Source organism: Elephantulus edwardii, unplaced genomic scaffold, assembly GCF_000299155.1.
Source record: "Elephantulus edwardii isolate Elephantulus edwardi_28Jun2011 unplaced genomic scaffold, EleEdw1.0 scaffold00100, whole genome shotgun sequence".
Classification (NCBI taxonomy): domain Eukaryota; kingdom Metazoa; phylum Chordata; class Mammalia; order Macroscelidea; family Macroscelididae; genus Elephantulus; species Elephantulus edwardii.
The window spans coordinates 6,489,876-6,510,199 of record NW_006399850.1 but is presented as its reverse complement, the minus strand read 5'-3'; the positions used below and the strand labels follow the sequence as shown (position 1 = coordinate 6,510,199).

General features: G+C 36.8%; 1 protein-coding gene and 1 pseudogene across 3 annotated transcripts in view; one reads left to right on the top strand and one right to left on the bottom strand.

The window, feature by feature from the left end:
* The window catches only part of SEC23A (Sec23 homolog A (S. cerevisiae)), a 55,267-nt gene that overhangs the window by 21,299 nt on the left and 13,644 nt on the right, over positions 1-20,324 (top strand). For all 3 annotated transcript variants that reach the window (XM_006891568.1, XM_006891566.1, XM_006891567.1), the window contains 6 exons: positions 1,712-1,792; positions 2,762-2,851; positions 4,476-4,582; positions 16,464-16,617; positions 18,276-18,353; positions 20,109-20,270. In XM_006891568.1, the coding sequence (XP_006891630.1) occupies positions 1,712-1,792; positions 2,762-2,851; positions 4,476-4,582; positions 16,464-16,617; positions 18,276-18,353; positions 20,109-20,270 (672 nt within the window). The remainder of the gene's footprint in view (positions 1-1,711; positions 1,793-2,761; positions 2,852-4,475; positions 4,583-16,463; positions 16,618-18,275; positions 18,354-20,108; positions 20,271-20,324) is intronic.
* Positions 7,364-8,639, bottom strand: LOC102848023 (annotated as a pseudogene).

Genomic DNA, 20,324 nt, shown 5'->3' with positions numbered 1-20,324 from the left:
TCAGTGACTGGGGTAATCGGGATGGGTGTGTCAGAGGCAGTGTGATTGGCACAGGATAGAGCAGGGTTTAGGGCTGTTGTACATAGGGTTGCTATGAGTCGCAAATGACTCGATGGCACATAACAGTAACATAACAAATTTTCTTAGGAAAGAAGACATATAGGTAAGCTTTTCTTGAACTCTTACTTTTTTTGCTTATAGTTCATTTTTTTAAAAGTTCCATTTTCGTTCTTAATCACAGGACTCTTAATGACTAAGGTGAATCTTTTTTGTGCTATTTGTTCAGTAAGTAATTGTTTTATGGATGATAAGTTACACAATTATGTCATTCATTTAAAATTTATGTTTTAAATAACCCAGAGGGCTAGTGTTAGTCATATGTGTATTACTGTCCATGATATCACTTTGATGCAGAGTTAGCTCAGCAGTAACTTAAAATTAAATCTTATCACCCTTGTTCATTTTATTGAATCTTTTCTGTATGTCCAGCACTATGTTAGGAGAATTAAGTGATTTCAAGGGACATTTAAGATGTGAGGTCTTGTTCTAAAATCCTCTGAAAATCCAATGGAAGATCAGCAATGAGTTGATTCTAACTTGATAGCAATGAATTTTGAGTTGTAAGGGTTAGAAGAAAAATGAATGTAAGTGGGAGAATTAGTTTATCTTAGAGGAAGTATGCCTTATGCGCTTTAAAAGAGCAGCATTTAAGCTGACTGAGAATATATTTTGGTCAGGAGACTATGATGAACAGGAATACAGAAGTTAGAGTTGGAAAACTACTTAATGAAAGTGGTTTGTTTCTATTGAGATAAAAAGGAAATAGTTTTATCTGGTTTGAATGTAGCTTGGAGCTGTGTGTAAAGTCAGAAGACTGTTGTTTTGGGTCTGATAAATCTGACAAAAATATTTAGGATAGATAAGAAAAAATAATTCAAGAAAACTGGTTGTTGTTGTTGTTGTTGTTGTTATGTGCCATTGGGTCCCTTGCGACTCATAGTGACCCGTTCTATCCTGTGCCAGCCTAGCCGTCTCAAATACACTCATTCCCACCACTCCATTCATAGAATCGATCCATCTCATCGAAGGTCTTCCTCTCCTTCGCTGCCCCTCCACTCTACCAATCATGATGTCCCTTCTCCAAGGGTCCCTCCTTGCAACATGCCCAAAGTATGTCCGATGACGCTTCAGAATCCTTGACTCCAAGGAACATTCTGGCTTCACCTTCTTCAGGACAAACCTGCTTGTTCTCCTAGCAGTCCATGGTATATTCAGCACTCTTCTCCAGCACCACAGCTCAGAGGCATCAATTCTCTTTCTATCATCCCTGTTCACTGTCCAACTCTCTGATGCATAGCACGTAATTGTGAAGACTATAACCTTTATCAGGCGCGCCTTAGTCTCCAACCTGACGTCGTTGCTCTTCAGTACTTGAAAACTGGTTGGTATACTGATTTTTTTTTAAGATAGAAGGTAATGATAGCTTAGATTTTGGTGGCTATGGATTATAAGTGGACTAGCCCCAGATAGAGATCTTCTATAGGCAGCTAACATGTAGGATTAAAGTTAGATCTGGGCTAGATTTTTAAATTTGAGAATTATTAGCATAGAGTACCATTGATTAATTTACAAGATTACAATGTGACCTTCTTCCCTTGCTCTTTGATCTTATTTGGAGCAAATCAGAGTGTACTGTCTTCTTATTTTACAGACCTCAAGGGAAATAAAGATTTCAGGAGCTATTGGACCCTGTGTATCTCTCAATTCTAAAGGACCCTGTGTGTCTGAAAATGTAAGTTAGTTTTATTCCAGTTAGAAAATGTAGTTAGTTCTCTAAAAACCAAGAAAACTGGGTTGCTAGCTTATAGCATTCCTGTCAAAATTATATGGGCTGAGGTTTTTAGTAGCGTGTGGTTTAACTTTCAGAAGTATACCTCTATGTGTAGTTTTTTTTCTTCTTAAATAACTCATTTTTCCTTATACTCTTGCATAAAACCTTTTTTCACTGTTAACAGACTTAGAAGTTTTTATGTCTAAATTATTTTTTGTCTTTGTTCCTGAAAAGCAAAATAGTCAGTTGGAAACTTACAGACTTGTGAAAGTAAAAATTAATTCCAAACTTGTTACCAGAATTTCCAACAGTATAGTCAAATTTCAGTTTCAGTGCCTCTCTTTGTCTTTATCCCATCTACTGGAGGTACAGTACACACTAACATTTTGTCATAGAGCTGTAAGGAAGATGGTGTGACATACCCAAGTGAGTTTAGAAATGAAAAAGTTAAAACATTAATTCATAAGTTTGGTTAGTAATGATGTTTCTCTAAGAAGTTTTCTTGAGAATTAGACTGCCCAAATCATTCATATGTGCATGTATTATGTGTTAAATCAGTATGTCTTTATAGAGATCAAATAATTGGGCAGAAGGATAATATTAGTTGTAATTACTTCATTAAATAATGTATACTTTTAAAGATGACAGTATGAAGAACTTCTATCAATATTTTTGTAATTTGCTTAGTAAGAATTAGAATTTTTTTAAATTTTACTATAGAAAATGTGCTTAATTCTATTTCATAATGTATTTATGATATTGTCTGTAAAAATGTTAAGCTTTTAACATTTGTTGAATTAGCTAGAAACCTATAATTTTTTCTCTGAGTGGAATTAGAGTTGCTTTCTTTTCTTTTTCCAGCTTTATATATATATTGTAGCAATCACTGACATTGGCATCTTTTAAATATACAGTGTTTTCTTTTTATAGGAGATAGGAACAGGTGGCACATGTCAATGGAAGATCTGTGGACTCAGTCCCACCACAACATTGGCTGTGTATTTTGAAGTTGTCAATCAGGTATGTCTTTCTGTACTTGAATTGAAAGGTATTTTTGAACAAGTATGTTATTTAGGCCATGAAAATGTATAAGTTTTTTTTCTCTATGGGTAAATATTGTCCAAAGTTTATCATTCTGTTTTAGAATTATTTGTCATTTTCTAGTTTTTAGGGCTAAATTTTCTAGTGGCAGGGCATATTAGAGATGCCAGGGGAACCTAAGCGTAGACCATTCAGTTTTCACCCTATGGTTTTCTTTCTTTTTTTTAAAACATAGTAGAAAAAAAATTGTTTTTGAAATTAGTTATCTAGTTGTTTCTAGCTATCTCAATGATAAGTCCTCCGATATGAACGTCTCATATATCAACATTTATACGAAAGATAATTGTTGTTATGTGCCATGAAGCTAGAACTGCCACATAATTTACCTTCCAGCCTATGTTCTGAGGCTGGAAATTGCATGGGAGGAGGTCGGACACCTTTCTCCTTCTGAGCAGCTGGTAGATTTGAACTGCCTGTCTTCAAGTTGGCACTCCCTACCACTGAGACCAGAGCTCTCTTATACAAAAGATTGGGAAAGGTCTTTGCTCTCCTATTGGAAAAACTTCTCACATGGTTGAAACCTACCAGCAGCTTAGTGGGAGAAAGATAGGCAGTCAAATCCCATGGGATTTATAGGCTCTGGAAATCTACTTGAAGATAAGGTATGAGTTGGTTTTGACTTGATGGCAATGAGTTTATATTCTAATAGTTGTTGTTATTGATTGCCTTCGAGTCAAGCATGACTCATAACGACCATACGAACAAAAGGCTTGAAGCCCCTCTACAACTATCGACATTTATCAAAGTTCATAGAGTTTCTAGAGGCATGTTATTTAGGAAGTGGATGCCACTCCTGTTTCCAAACCTGTCATAGTATGTTATGTTTTTTGATGCCATTGAGTCGCTATTCTAATAGTTACTAGGCATAAAACAAACTGCAGTCTTAATAGTCAGCTTTTATAGGAGAGAGGAAGAATACATACATATATATGTGTGTATATATGTATGTGTATATATATATATTTTTTTTTTTTAATTTGAACTTTGTAAAGAAAGTGGCTATTATTGATGAACATTTATAGTCAGAAAAGGCTGAGAACAGTTCTCTTATTGACTAATTAAAATGTCTTTATGAGGGTCATATTTTACTATTAATCTTTTCTAATGAATTGCCTTAAATTGATCATCTGTTCATTGTGTGACTAACTTTCAGAAAGTGATTTTATACCTAGTAGAGGAGGACTTAGCGCGGACTCTTTTTATCCAATTAATATTAGGCCTAAATTACCTGAAGTATTAGGCATTTCGTTGTCTGATATCTTTACATTCCTGCCTTCACTTTGTTCTTACATGTCCCTTTGATTAAACTGTCAATTACTTGAAATTGGTACCCCCTGGCTGAATCACATCTCTCATCTTTCATTATTTTTCTTCTCTCCCAAATACTTTTTTCCTCCTTTCATGTGGAAAATCACAATGGTTTTGTATGCACAGGAAATAAATATCTTTCAAGTCAATTTAGGGGGAATTTTGTTAGTGCTAGGAGGCTATGACAACAGTATAGTAGCTTTTCTTTAGTTGTTACCCCTTTGTTTTTGTACAGCATAATGCTCCAATTCCTCAGGGAGGGCGTGGTGCAATCCAGTTTGTGACTCAGTATCAGCATTCAAGTGGACAGAGACGTATCCGAGTGACCACTATTGCTAGGAAGTAAGTTGTATTAGAGATTAATTTATATGTTGGCCTTAATCTAGGTGGATGTTTTCAAATGGATTTCTGTTTGAGTTGTGACTAGAGAGTGATCATTTTGAGTAGTCATACTCATTCTATTTTGAGTATGACTAGAGAGTGATCATTTTACTAGTAGCATTTTATTTCTTCATACATCAACTTACGTGTTTTCTAATGTAATTATTATTAATAACTTTGAAATGTGAAAACAATTTAAAAAGGTAGGTCCTCTTGAGACACTCTTTAAAATATTCTGTTCTTTATCCCATTACCTTGAGAGGAAAAAAAAAACTCACCCAAATTTTATACATTATTCTGTAATCGTCAGTACTTATGTGTGTATTTATTTGTGTATGAAATAATTAAGTAATTAGTAGCATTATTTTTTCTACTAGCATTATTTCTAATTATAAAATTTTAAATAGTTCTTAATGATTTTTGTGATTTCCCCCCAAATGTTGATTGTTATTTTGTTTACTTAACCGCTGTTGTAGAGTTGATGTTGACTCTTAGTGACCCAGTGAGGCAGGTTGTAATTGACCCATAGGGTTTTCGATGCTGTAAATCTTTACAGGAGCAGACCTTTTTCTCACTGAATGACTGATTGGTTGTTTTGAACCACTGACCTATCATCAGGCAGCTGAACACGTAACTTCACAGCCATTAGGGCTCCTATTTAAGTCACTTACCAAGTCACTTAGGGAGCATAGGCAGCCTAGAGGGTAAGGAGTTGTGTTGCCAACCCAAAAGTATATGAATTTAAATCCAGTAGCTTCTCTGTGGGAGAGAAATGAACATTAGCTGTGGTGCATTTTTACAGCCTCTGAAAACCCATTGGGGAGGGTCAGCTATGAGTCAGTTTTGACTCTGTGGCACATAACAACAGCCACTCAGTCTTTATTCTTCCTTTGCTTTGTTGTTTGGGTAATACTGTGAGAAAGAATAATGCAGAAGACTTCAACGTACTTGGTTGCTATATAATGGCTTGGGGACAGACCAGTTTTTTACAAACTGTCAATGTTGACATGTTAATGCTTCTTCCTGACCTCTGCCACTTTTGAAAAGAAAATTATTAGTATAATTCTTTCATTACATGTAATACTTTTTTATTATTAGAAAAGCAACATTTTATTATCAAGATTATCACAAACATGAAAATAGTATCTGAAAAAAAGAAACTAGACTGTCATACTCCACCAGCAGCTCTGGGGGAGCTCAGGGGGCAGGCAGTGAGAGTTTCTTGGCTCACATGGGGTTAGGCTGCAGTGGAGGAAAGGTATGAGAAAGAAACTGATCTGAAGTGGCTAATGTTACCTGAAAGAGCCTGAAAAGAACCAGGAATCCCTGAGGGCCCAGAACCCGCATCCTAGGATGTACCTTTATAAAGGTACCTTTCTGAAAAGACACAGGCACTGTGCAGTTCAGGATTCAGTCCTGTGTCTTGTTGAAAAGGCAGCAACTAGAATGCACTTAGCAGAGTGCCCTGGGCAGGGCTAGGGCCCTTGTTCTGGTCTAGTCCCCGGGGATATTTATATTTAATATACTTTTTTTTTAAAAAAATTATTTTTTTTAGAATTTTGTATGCTCAAGGATTTATTAATTAAAGTTACCTTTTATTTTTTTCCCCTTTAAAAAATTTATTATTAATTTCATTGAAAATTTATAGACTTTGGATTTCCATTCATTCATTGTTGCACTTTTCTCCCCTCCCAACTCTCCTCTCCCCCAAGTACGCTACCCTCTTGGAAAAGTAAAAGAAAAATTCTTCAATTGTTTTATAATCCCTCCCCCTAGGTCCACTTCACTATGCTGCCTTCACTCTGGACTCCTGTCATGACAAAAATACCTAATAACATATCCCTCTTAAACAGTTTTCTCCCTCATCTGTTTCAGTGCCATATACATTATTGAACCCGTCTTTATCAGTCGCCCCCCTAACCCCGATGTCAGTGCTGCTTTACAACAGTGGCACCATGCAGTATTTGTCCTTTTGTGACTGAGATACTTCATTCAGCATAATGTCCTCCCGAGTCACCCATTTTGAATAATATTGTATGATTTCCTTGTTTTTCAATGCAGCGTAGTATTCCATTGTGTGAATATATCACAGCTTCTCTATCCATTTGTTGGTTAATGGGCACTTAGGTTGTTTCCAATTCCTTGCTATTGTGAACAAAGTTGCGATAAACATGAGTGTGTATATATCTGCTTGGGTGGCAGTTATGGTCTCTTTAGGGTATATTCCCGGTGGTGGAATTGCTGGGTCAAATGGTATCTCTATTTGCAACTTTTTGAGAAAACACCACACTGCCTTCCACAGTGGTTGCACCATTTTACACTCCCACCAACAGTGAATAAGGGTTCCAGTTTCTCCACAACCTCGCCAGCATGTGTTGCTTGCTGTTCAGTTAAATTTTGCTATTCTTACTGAGGTGAGATGATTAACTTATCGTTGTTTTTTAAAAAATACTTTTTTGTAAATATGTTTTAAATTTTGTTATTTTTTTATGTGTACTATCAAATTGGATCTGACTGGTACAGGAGGAGATTGTCTCTCCTCTAGCAAAGAATGTGGTGGACTCAAACTGCACACCTCTGGGATTACAGTGCAGCTTCTTGCCACTAGTCCACCAGAGCTCACTTGTATTTAATATACTTTTATGTAAATACATAGAGAAATAGAAGATATAAACTCTTGAGGGGTCAAGATGAAAAGTGGGGAACTTTGCATGAAGCCAGAGTTAGCGAGGTCTGCTCAAGCTACTTGACCTCCTCCTTGACACTTTTGGCTTCAGGCTTCTCCTTGTTTTTCTCTTCTTCTATGACTTCTTTCTTCTTTTCTGGGTCTTTCTCTTTTTCATCCTCTATTTTGTCTCTCTTGGCTTTTTTAAAGTTAGAAGAGTTCTTGAGTCCACCTTCTCCCTCCTCATCAGAGTCAGAGAACTCTTCTTCACAGGCAGTTCATTTGTCAGAGGGACAGATTGAGATGTGTTTATCAGGCTCGTCTTCATCCTCATCACCACTTTCCTCAGGGATGGCATCCTCAGAAATTGCCTGAACTTGAACTCCGGGTGTATGAAGCAGCCTTCCTTGGTTCTCAGATAGTCTTTGATCTTCTCCAAGTACTCATTTGTGTTCTGGTTGGTCATATTGGAAGATGTGGTGTTTAAAATCTGGTCCAGAGTACTCAAAGTAGTCATTGTATGGAAGCTCATTAGGAATTTCTGTGCTCAGGGCCACAGCTGTTTCATAAGTCCAGCATCGGGCAACATTATGAATGGTATAACCACCGTCTCCTAGCATCAGCATCGGCAGCTTGAAATTCCTCACAAATTCCACACACTTGGCATGCCCTTTGATGGTCAGATTGAAACAACCTAATCGATCCCCAGAGAGGGAGTCTGAGCCACACTCTAGGACGACTGCACTGGGTTAGAACATATCCATTACTTTGGATATAATCAGCCTGAAGATGGCCTCATAGGACTCATCATCAATCCCACCTTGGAGTGAGAAGTTAACGGCATAATACTTGCCTTTGCTAGCACCACTATCCTGTAAGTCCCCTGTTCCTGGGAAGTGCTCTCCATACTTATGAAAGGACACAGTGATGACCCAGTCTGTGGTATAGAAGGTCTCTTCCACGCCATCACCATGGTGAATATCAGTGTCAATATACAGCACCCTCTGTATATTGCATCTGTGATGCTTTAGCAGTACCAGGATTGTCAAGACAGTATCATTGACAGAAGCCAGATTCTTCAGACTTCTTTGCATAGTGAAGGCCCCCAGCCCAAATCTTAGCAGTGCCCATCTGTTGCTTATTAAGCTTCACAACACTTGCAACAGTCATCAGTAGATAACTGACAGAACTCAAACAGCCATCAAATAACAGGCAATCCCCACCAACACGGAATCCCTGCATATGCTTGCAGTACCCAGATATGTTTTCTGGGTGAATGGAACTAAAGAATTTAATGTAGCCATCACTGTGGTACTTGGTCATCTCCTCAGCATTGGCTTTGTGAGGGTGCATTGTAGAATTAACAGACCTTCCTCTTGGTGCCCAGAGTCTATGCCATCTTGCTCGCCTCCCATGCCTCCAGTCAGTCAGTCTTCCATGTAATACTTTTAAAAACTTAATTTGTTGAGACTATACATAACAAAACATGAATTCCTCAGTTTGTACTTTACCATCTAATGACATTGATTAAATTCTTTGAATTGTACAGTCTCACTCTCCTTTATTGATTTTCCCCTCCCCCATTAACGGAAACTCATGTCTTTAAAGTTGCTACTGTCAGTTTGACTAGAGACATTATTTCCAATGTCAGATGGATCTTAGCAGAAAGCAAAGAGTACTAGATGAATATCTATTTGTGTTTCATTGACTGTACAAAGGCATTTGACTGTGTGGATCACAACAAATTGTGGTTAATCTTGAGACTAGGAATCCCAGAACACTTAAGCGAAACCTATAGGTGGACCAGAAAACAGTCATCAGAACAGAGCAGGTAAACATTGTATGGTTCAAAATCAGGAAGGGAGTCCATCAGGGATTTGTCCTGTCTCCATACCTTTTCAATCTATATGCAGAACAGATCATTCAGGAGGCTGGGCTTTATGAGGAGGAATGTGGTATCAGGATTGGAGGAAGACTCATCAACAACCTACATTATGCAGATTATGCAACCTTACTTGTTTAAACTAAGGAGGACTTGAAGTGCTTGCTGTAGAAGGTCAAGGAGTGTAGTCTTCAATATGGATTGAAGTGCAACATCAAGAAGACAAAGTTTCTCACCTCTGTGCCAATTGGCAGTACCATGATAGTTGGAGAGGAGATTGAGGTTGTTAGCAATTACAGCTTGCTTGGCTCCATAGTCAACACTCTTGGCACCAGCAGTCAGGAAATCAAAAGACAAATTGCATTAGGTCTTATGATCTGTGGTCAGGGACCTTTCCAGAGTACTGAGAAGCAGTAATGTCAGTCCAGAGACTAAGGTACTCCTAATACATGCCATGGTCTGTTCAGTTACTTGCTGTGCATCAGAGAGCCGGACAAGGAAGACAGAAAAAGAAATGATGCCTTTGTATTGTGGTGCTGGAGAAGAGTGTTGAACATACCATGGCCTGCCAAGAAACAAATAGGTCTGTCTTGGAAAGGGTAAAACCAAGTTTCTCTCTGGAAGCTAGGATTTTGAAGCTTTGTCTCACATACTTTGGGCACGTGGCCAAGAGGGGCCAGTCCTTGGAGAACGACATCATGCTTGGAAGGGTGGAGGGACAGTGCAGAACAGAAGACCCCAGATGAAATGGATTGATACAGTAACTAGGGCAATAGAGGTAGGTGTATCGGAGTCAAAGAGACTGGATCAGGACAGGGCAGGTTTCAGAGCTGTTGTACATAGATAGGGTCAGTATGAGTTGCAGGTGACTCTACTACATATAACAACAACTGTCAGTTCGATCCCATAAAGATATTAAAATAACATTATGCTCTAGGCAAATATCCTTTACGTACTAGTTGAAAGATTAGTTAAGAATCTTAGGGGTTCTTATATTTCAAGTCATCACTGTCAGTACTAGAAAAATGAAAATTTAGAAAGTTATTAAAAAATACAAGTCCTTGTTTGTTTGTTTTTTTCTAGTTTATTTACAAAATTTGAATACATTGTTTTTGAAAACAGATTCTTCCAATTTCCCTCATCCCCCACCCATCAAATTATACAGCTCCGTGATTAATCCTTTCCTTCCCCTGCACATCTTCATCCCTCTGCTTCCACCCTTCCACACCCCCTTTGGTTCCTTTCCTCATTGTATAATAATAGTTTTATATAATACAGAAATTCCATGTGACCCAGCTATTCCCCAACTTGGAATATACCCTGTGAAAATGAGGACTGAGGCGCAAACTGAGATTTATACGCCAATGTTCATAGCAGCATTATTCACTATCACAAGAATATGGAAACAGCCAAAAGTTCCTGTTTGCTTTTTTTTAAATTAGAATAATTCAACAATAGATTACTTTTGTTGTATTTTTAAGAAATTTTTGAACGTTTTTTCCTAGTTGTGTTTTTTTCCTTCTGGTAAAGAAGCCTGAATCTACATAATACACTTTGACTAACACTTGTGTTTCTGGAGAAAACAGCTCTGCCTCCTACTGCCAGAAAAACCAGTTTTGGAGACAGGTTGTGCTTATTTGATAAATTCCCCCCAAAAGAAATATGTTGGCCTTGTGTTCTTTGCAAGGAAGGTGGTGTAGTCTGTAGTGTGTTATTCTGCTAGCCCAAAGCTGTTTGAATCCACTAGCCCCTCGATGGGAAGAAGATGGGTAGTCTTTTCATGAGAGCTACAGCTTTGAGAACCTGTTGGAAATTCAGCTCTGAGTCAGAAATGACTTCTTCACAATGAATGAGTGGTCCTTTCAACACAAAATTGAACAACATACCATATGGATGCCAGAAGAGATTTAAAATTAGACTAGAACATAGAGAAGCTAAAGCTAAGGGAAATAATGCCATAAAAGAAGAGATGAACAGAAGATTTCAAAGGGTAGCTTGAGAAGATAAAGCCAAGTATTACAAAGTGCAAAGCGCTAGGGTTAGAAAACCAAAAGGGAAGAATATGCTCAACATTTGTTAAGCTCAAATAAGTGAAAAATAAACTCAAGCATCAAGTTGCAATGCTGAAAGATTCTATGAGTAAAATATAGAGTGATGCAGGAAGTGTCAAAAGAAAATGGAAGGAATATAGAGTCACTGTCCCAAAAAGAATTAGCATATGATACGAACCAGTGGTACTGAAGGAAGAAGTTCAAGGCATTCAATGTACTGAAGGCATTGACAAAAAATAAGGCACCAGGAATTGACATGTTACAAAAACAGATTCAGTTCTAACTAGGCTGTGCTAAGAAATCTAGAAGATAGCTACCTGGCCTTTTGACTCGAAAGGATCTATTATTTGTTCACATTTCTAAAATAGGTAATCCAGCAGAATGTAGAAATTATTGAACAGTATCATTAATAGTGCATCACGTAAAATCTTGCTGAAAATTATTAAGAAAATGATAGTATATCAAAAGAGAACTCGGCAGGTATTCAAGCTGGATTCAGATGAGGTGGTGGAACCAGGGATATCATTGTTGATGTCAGATGGATCTTCACTAAAATCAGAGAATACGAGAAGGATTCCTGTCAGTGTTTTATTAACTATGGAAAGGTATTTGGCTGTGTATATCATAACAAATTATGGCTGATATTGAGAGGAATGGGAGTCCCAGAACACTTAATTGTACTCATGCAAAACCTAACCTAGACTGAGAAGCAGTTGTCTGGACAGAATAAGAGAACATGATATTGTTTAACATCAAGGAAAGTGTGTGTCAAGGTTGTGTCCTTTCTCCATCCCTATTCAGTCTGTATGCTGAGAATATAACTTGAAATATGAAGAAGAATGTGGCATCACGATTAGAAGAAGACATATCAACAACCTGTGTTATAAAAAATGACACAAGTTTGCTTGTTGAAAGTGAAGAGAACTTGAAACACTTGCTGCTGAAGCTCAATGACTATTCTTCAATATGGATTACATCTCATCATGAAAAAGGCAAAAATCCTCCCAACCAGGACAATAGGCAATATCATGATTGTTGTTGTTATCAGGTGCCACTGAGTCTAGTGTGACTCATAGCGAGACTGTGACCAATAGATCTGAACCTTGTTCTGTCCCGGGCCATGCCATCCTCATCATCTCTCACATACTTGAGCCTATTGCAGCAGTCACTGTATGATTCCATCTGGTTGAGGGTCTTTCTCTCTTTCTCTGACCCTCTACCTTTCCAAGCATGATGTCCCTCTCAAAGCAACATCACTCCTAACGACATGGCCAAAATATCAGAGGTGAAGCTTAGTCATCTTTGCCACCAAGGAGTGTTCTGGCTGCACTTTCTCCAAAACTTATCTCTTTGTTTTTTTGCGCTCCAGGAGATACTCAGTATTCTCTAACACCACAACTCAAAGGCATCAATTCTGTCATTCTTATTCATTATCCAGCTTTCAACTGCATAGGAAGTGATTAGAAAGACCATGACTTGTAATAAGATGCACGTTAATCTTCAGACAGTGTTGCTCCTCAATAATTTGGAGAGGTCCCTGATGACAGACTTTTCCGATGCAATACGTCTCCTGACTGTTGGTCCCAAGTGTGTTGATTGTAGATCCAAGTAAGGTTAATTAGTTGACAGTTTAAATCTTTTCTCCATCAGTTGTGCTGAAAATATCATAGCTGATGTCAGATGAATCTTGACTAAAAGCAGAGAGGAGCGGAAGGATGTCTATTGGTGTTTTATTGACTATGCAAAGGCATTTGACTATGTGGATCATAACAAATTATGACTACCATTGAGAAGATTAGGAAGCTCAGAACACTTTATTATCATGATAGTGCAAAGATTGAAGTTGCCAATGATTTCCTTGTACTTGGATCCACAATGAACATTCATAGCAGCAGCTAAGAAGTCAAAAGATGTGATGCATTGGAAAATCAGATGTCAAGGACCTGTCCAAAGTGCTAAAGAGCAACTATGTCAGTTTGAAGACAGAGGTAGTCCTGATCCAAGGCAAAGTATTTTACATTACTTCCTATGTGTCTTAAAGTTGGACAGTCACTACAAATGACAGAAGAATTGATGCCTTTGAATTGTGTTAGAGATGAGGACGGAACAGCCCATGTAATGTCAAAAGAATAAACAAGTCTCAGAGTAAGTGCAACCAGGGTTCTTGGAGGCAGGGATGGTGAATGTTTGTTTCACTTACTTTGGGCTTATTGTCAGAAGGGTTAGCCCTTGAGAGAAGACTTCATGCTGGGAAAAGTATATGGTCAGAAAAAAAGAGGAAGATCTTCAAAAGGCTTAGATTTATGCACAGACTATAATATGGCTTTGAGCATTCAGAGATGTTAATGATAGTGCAGGATAGGGCGGGGTTCCAATCTGTTGTTTTGTCACTTTGGGTTATAGTTGACCCAGTGGCATCTAACAACCACAACTTTATTAAGAATAGGCAGGGTTTTTTTTTGCAAACCTTAAAACGTTCAGCTGGCCAAAATGTTATAATTTTGTTTTTTTAAGTGCTATTCAGTGGACTGTGACTCCTGACGACCCTAGAAACAATAGATCTGAGTCCTGTCCTGTGCCGCCCTGTGTTTCATCACTCTGTTAGAGTCACTGTCAGTCCATCTCAACGAGGGTCTTTCCCTCCTTTGCTGACCATCTGCCCTTCCAGGCATAGTTGTACTATAACAGTTACAATAAAAAGAGAGAGTCACTTTGGAGGCTGCTTAAGTACCACCAGTATCTTCATGGGATTGGTTTTGGATGTTTAGAGTCATGATTGATTTGAAATAAAATTTTAATTGAATATGTTAAGTATTTTATTTCTAATATGAAATTAATCTTTTAAATAGCTATTTTTCCTTATTCACTTTTAATAGTTTAAGCCAGTAAGTTAATTGAATGGAAATGAATACAATGTAATTTTAATTTGTATAATTTTCAAACAGTTTTCTTCCTTATCTGTTTCAATGCAGTATACATTATTTATCCCATCTTTTTCAGTCTCCCCACAACCCCGATGTCAGTGCTGTTTTACAACAGTGGCACCATACAGTATTTGTCCTTTTGTGACTGAGATACTTCACTCAGCATAATGTCCAGGGTCACCCATTTTGAATAATATTGCACGAGTTCCTTGTTTTTCAATGCAGCGTAGTACCCCATCGTGTGAATATACCACAGCTTCTCTATCCATTTGTTTGTTGATGGGCACTTAGTTTGTTTCCAACTCCTTGCTATTGTGAACAAAGTTGCGATAAACATGGGTGTGCACTTATCTGCTTGGGTGTCAATTATGGTCTCTTTGGGGTATATTCCCCTAGTGGAATTGCTGGGTCAAATGGTATCTCTATTTGCAACTTTTTGAGAAAGTGCCACACTGCCTTCCACAGTGGTTGCACCACTTTACACTTCCACCAACAGTGAATAAGGGTTCCAGTTTCTCCACAATCTCACCAGCATTTTTTGCTTGCTGTTCTGTTAAATTTTGCAGTATAGTTGTTTTGAAGAGAATTGAAATACTTCTCAAAGTTTTATGTACAGAATTATGGAACACATACACACATATACAGTTCACTAATTTTAATTATGACAATATTTAAAAAAATTAATTGGAAGTCTATTATTTTTTTGGATCTTAGATTAGGGTTTACCCTTCTGAGAAAAAATCTCAACAAAACAAATTTTTTAAATTCTGATTCATTTACAAAGTTTTAATACATTGTTTTTCGCAAGCCATCCTTCCCATTTTCTTCACTCCACTCAGCCATCAAATTCTGCAACTCTATGATTAACACCTTATCCCGCATCCTCACCCCTCTATTTCCACCTCCCCAGCCTCCCGTGGATCCTCATACTCATTCTACAATTATGATTTTATACGGTATTTGTTCTTGTGAGACTGCTCTCCAGTCCTTCCCAAATTCGGTAGTAATTTACAAAATGATTGCTCCTGTGGGCTGCATAGTATTCCATTGTGTGAATGTACCATAACTTCTCAATCCATTTGTTTGTGGTTGGACATCTGGACTGTTTCCATGTTCTTGAGATGGTGAATAATGTTGCTATGAACATTGGTATACAAGCTTCTGTTTGTGCCTCAGTTCTTATTTTCTTGGGGTATCCAAGCAATGGAATAGCTGGGTCATATGGAATTTCTATGTTTATCTTTTTGAGGAAGCGCCAGACTGCCTTCTAGAGTGGTTGTACAATCCTACTAACAATGTAAAACAGTTCTTACCTCACCGCAACCTCTCCAACATTTATTACTTGCTGTCCTGTTATACTCTGCCATTGCTATTGGAGTGAGATGGTATCTAATTGTGTTTTTGATTTGTATCTCTTATTGCCAGTGATTTGGAACATTTTTTCATATGTCTGTTGGCCATTTGAATATCTTCCTCTGTGAAAATTCTGTCTTTTGCCCATTTTGTAATTGGATTATCAGTCTTTTTTCTTATGGAGGCCCAGGAGTATTCTATAAACTTTCATTATGAGACTCTTTTCTGATATGGTATTGCCAAATGTTTATTTCCAGTCAGTAGGTTTTCTTTTCACCCTGTTGGAAAAAGTTTTTGATGAACACAGGGATTTAATCTTTAGAAGGTCCTATTCATCAATTTAATCCTCTTCAGGTTGTACATTTCTTGCTGTCTCTTTTTACTGTAGACTAAGGCTTCTAAGCTTGATCCCAGTTTGTCTCTTACGAACTTTATGGTTTTGGGCTTTACTCCCAAGTCTCTTATTCACCTTGAGGTGATTTTTGTATGTGGTATGAGATGTGGATCCTGTTTCAGCTTCCTAAAGGTAGCAATCCAGTTTTGCTAGCACCATTTGTTGAGGATAGGTTTGATTTCCTTGTCAAATATCAGTTGACCATAGTTCTTTTTCTGGGTTCTCAGTTCTGTTCCACTGATCTATGTGCCTGTCATTGTACCTGTACCATGCTCTTTTGGTTACTACTGCTGTGTAGTAGGTTTCGAAGTCAGGGAGTGCTATACCTCCCACTTCATTTTTGCTTCTCAGAAGTGTCAACAAAACAATTTTTAAAGCCACAGTGAATGTATACTGAAACTGCTATTGCTGATATTTTTAAAATGTGCTAATTTTTCTGTGTAATATTGGAAGTTTGAAGTGTTGTTACTATCACTAATTTTGTATATCTTTTAAATTTAAATCTATAGTAATCAGCTATAATATTTAAAATATAGTAATTGAACGGCATTTCTGTGTTTTCTTTATCTTCAGCTGGGCTGATGCTCAAACTCAAATCCAGAACATTGCTGCGTCTTTTGACCAGGAGGCAGCTGCTATTCTTATGGCCCGCCTGGCAATATACAGAGCAGAAACAGAGGAAGGACCAGATGTCCTCAGATGGCTAGATAGACAACTTATTCGACTGGTAAGAAGTAAAAATTGTTCTTTCCCAAATACTATCAGATATTCTGAATCTTTTCAAGTGTATCTGATCTAGGTCACTATCCAGGGGGATCTTTCTGCCTTGATGAAAAGATTCTATAATCTCTACTATCTTACGGTAGCTACTGTCTACCTGGCTTACAGTAGGGCTAGTGCAATAGAGGAACTAAATTTTTAATTGAACTAAAATGAATTTAGATTGTCACAAGTGGCTAGCAGCTATCACATTAGACAGCAAAGGTTATTACCTTAATCTAGTCTCTATAGGGAGCCCTGGTTGCCTAGTGGCAAGAAGCAATGTTACAAGCCCAAAGCCACGTGTTTCGAGAGCATGAGCTGCCCTGTGGGAGAATGATGGGCAGTCTCCTCCCGTGTGATTAACAGCCTCTGAAAACCCACTGGAGGGTGAGCTATGGGTCGCTTCTAACTCTGTGGTATGCAGCAACAACAGTCTATATATGTTACCAGTGAAATAATACAAGAATGAATGATGACAGCATTCCCTCTTTCCTGAGTATTAATTAAACAACCCTCTAGTTTTAGTCTTTGGATGACTGTAGTTTTGAAATGATTTTTCATGGAAGCCAAAAGTGTGATTATAAGATGAAGATAAATACATAAATGATACCATTGAACGTTTCTGTAAGCAGAAATCTCATATCTCTTGTGACAGTGAATCTTTTATTATTTTTACTTCTTTTTAGTCTTTGAGTTTTAAAAACACGTGCCTTTGATTTATATAGAATTACTATGTCATATATAATTACTTTGCCAATATAACTATTGGCAGGAAATAGACCCATTACTTAAGTGCTATAAATACTTCAGGGTAGAGACATTGCTCAAAAACAGTGACAAGAAATTAACTTTATTGAATGTATATGAACTCTCTTTGTCCTAGGCACTTTGTCACATGAATGAGTTAATTTCATTCTCTAGAACATGCCTTCTGTCATGTTTTCCCAAAAGTTTTCCTTGCCTATTGTTAAGTGTATATATCTCCCTTAAATCCTTCTCATTTATGCCTTTGTGTTGCTTCTTCTCTATTAGATTGCCTGTTTGTATGTCTTGTCTTTTCTTGCTTTGCTTTCCTTTAACTCTTCCTTCTTTTGGGTATTGTTTCTGGTTTACCGAATTTTGTTCCAGCAACTTGCTTTTGCAGCCATTGTGATCTTTTGAAAGGACATCTTTCTATCAGTTGGTAATTGTCTTTTTTAGGTAGAATCTTAAATGGCATATATTGAATTCTTTTGTTGATTATCTAAGAGCTCTTTATTTCCTATCAGACAGAGTTAAAAAAAATTGAAGCGTTTTGAAATAAGATGTTACTGCATTGGGACAAAGAATTATTTCTAAAATGCAAATGTATTTTTTTTGTTGTTCTTGTGTACCATTGAATTGGATCCAACAGGCACAAGAGGAGATTGCCCCTCCTTTTCCAGCGGAGCATCTGGTGGATTTGGCAAATGTTATTTTTTTCATTGTAATTAGTCTCTTGTTAAGTTTATAAGAAATTCCAGATTTTGTCCTGGATGAAAGATTTACTTCCTAATGAGTAGTAACTGTAAATAGAATTCATATGGTAAGTTTTAACTCTTAAGCCAAGAAATTTGTTACTGATATATGTTGTGTTTTATGTAGTGTCAGAAATTTGGAGAGTATCACAAAGATGATCCAAGTTCCTTCAGATTTTCAGAAACATTCTCCCTTTATCCACAGGTGAGTAGATAAAAAAAGTCCACATTCTTTTTAAAATTTTTTTGTGTGATTTGAGTGAAAACTTACCAGTAAGTTTCCATTCAGCAATTCATACTTATTGTATTTTGTGGCATTGATTATAGGTCCCACCCTGTAACAGCACTTTCCCCACTTCATACTTATGTGCCTTATTTTCATCTGTCCTTTTAAAACATCCTTTTCCTGATTTATAAACTTTACCCCTGGGCAAATGCTTTCATTTTTATTTTAATTTTGGTTGCTTGATCAGAGGAGAATGTTTCTCTCTAGTGTTATTGATTGTTAGGCTGGAACTTGAGCCATGGAAATGATTTTACTTTCAGGCTTCAAGAGTAACTAAGGCTCGTCGTGTTACCAATAGCATTTAAGTTCATGGTTGTCTTTTATTACTTAGCTTATATGACGTACTGTATTAGGTTATTCTTGTGGTTAGGTGAATTTTCCAAGAGTTAATAAATTAATATTGTGCTGTGAGTATTCAGTGAAAAATATATAGTATTTAATAATGGTCATTTATTTATGATGGATATAAATTTATACTGGCATCTATTATGGAATAGAGTTGGCTGTAAAGCAGATAAAAATATATTGTTTTATCATTCATTCACTTTGTTTCATACCATTAACTACAATTGATTAATTAATTACAATGTCTAATCACCACCTTACTGTATGTTGCCTTTCCCTTCACTTTACCTGTCTATTAATTTTTACTCTTTCCCTTCCCATCGTTGGTGACTGTCTAAGAAGGATTGATACTGTCTGTGTGTAAGCCTTTCCGTGGCTTTTTGTAAGAGTTGTCTTATTCCATAACTGCCTGTTTATGACTAACTTAAGTCACTTACTGTAATTTCTTCTAGATTTTTCATGTTGTGCAGTGTTTCATGAACTCTTTATAATTTTTTTTAAGTGATACATGATAATAAACTGTGTAAATGTACTATAGCTCCTTTAGTCATTCATCCTTTGATGGACACTTGAATTGTTTCCAACTCTTTGCTATTATAAATAATACTGCAGTAAATATAGAAGGTTATGTCAATTTGTGTTGCTGTTCTTATGGCTTTGGGATATATACCTATTAGTGGATTGATGGGTCCATAGGATTTTTAGTCCAGCTTTCTAAGCAAGTTCCAGATTGCTTAGCAAGTTACCCCATTTTACATTCTCACCTGCAGTGTGTGAGAATTCCATTCTTTTCCTCCCCAGCATTTGTTGTTTGCTTGCTATTGTTCAAGACAGATTAGTTTTCTATCTGAAGTAAGGAGGTCTTATTACAGTAGTATCAAAAAGGACTTTGAGGTAATTTTTAACGGTTTACCGGCTAATGTTATGGCCTGGTTTCATCACTTGCATGACATACTAGAATAGTATGATATTAATGAATAGAAGTTAACTAATATTAACTAATAGAAGTTAGTTTGATTCACCTTACACCACTTTTTTTTTTGTAGGAGTAACATTTATTTCTGAATCTTACTTGATAGCTATTTTTAAATGTTTAGATTGTTAAATTATATAATTACATATCTAATTATAGAATGCTGTTGTTACAAATAATGTTCTTTTTTTTTAGGTTCTTTTTTTGAGGAGTTTTTTTTTTAAGAATAGAGTGCTCTGATTAGAACGTAACATTTTGTTGTATTAATGATTGTAATCAAGTGCTCTTTGTAATGATAAATTCCTGTTGTAATATTTAAATTGATAAAGGATCTCTCTCAATATTTTATCTTCTAGTTTATGTTTCATTTAAGAAGATCGCCTTTCTTGCAAGTATTTAACAATAGTCCAGATGAGAGTTCTTATTACCGTCACCATTTTATGCGTCAAGATTTGACTCAATCTCTAATCATGATTCAGCCCATTCTCTATGCATATTCTTTTAGTGGACCACCAGAGGTAAGAGGGAAAAAGGAAAAAAAAAGAAGACATTTTTTTATTTTTATTTTTTTT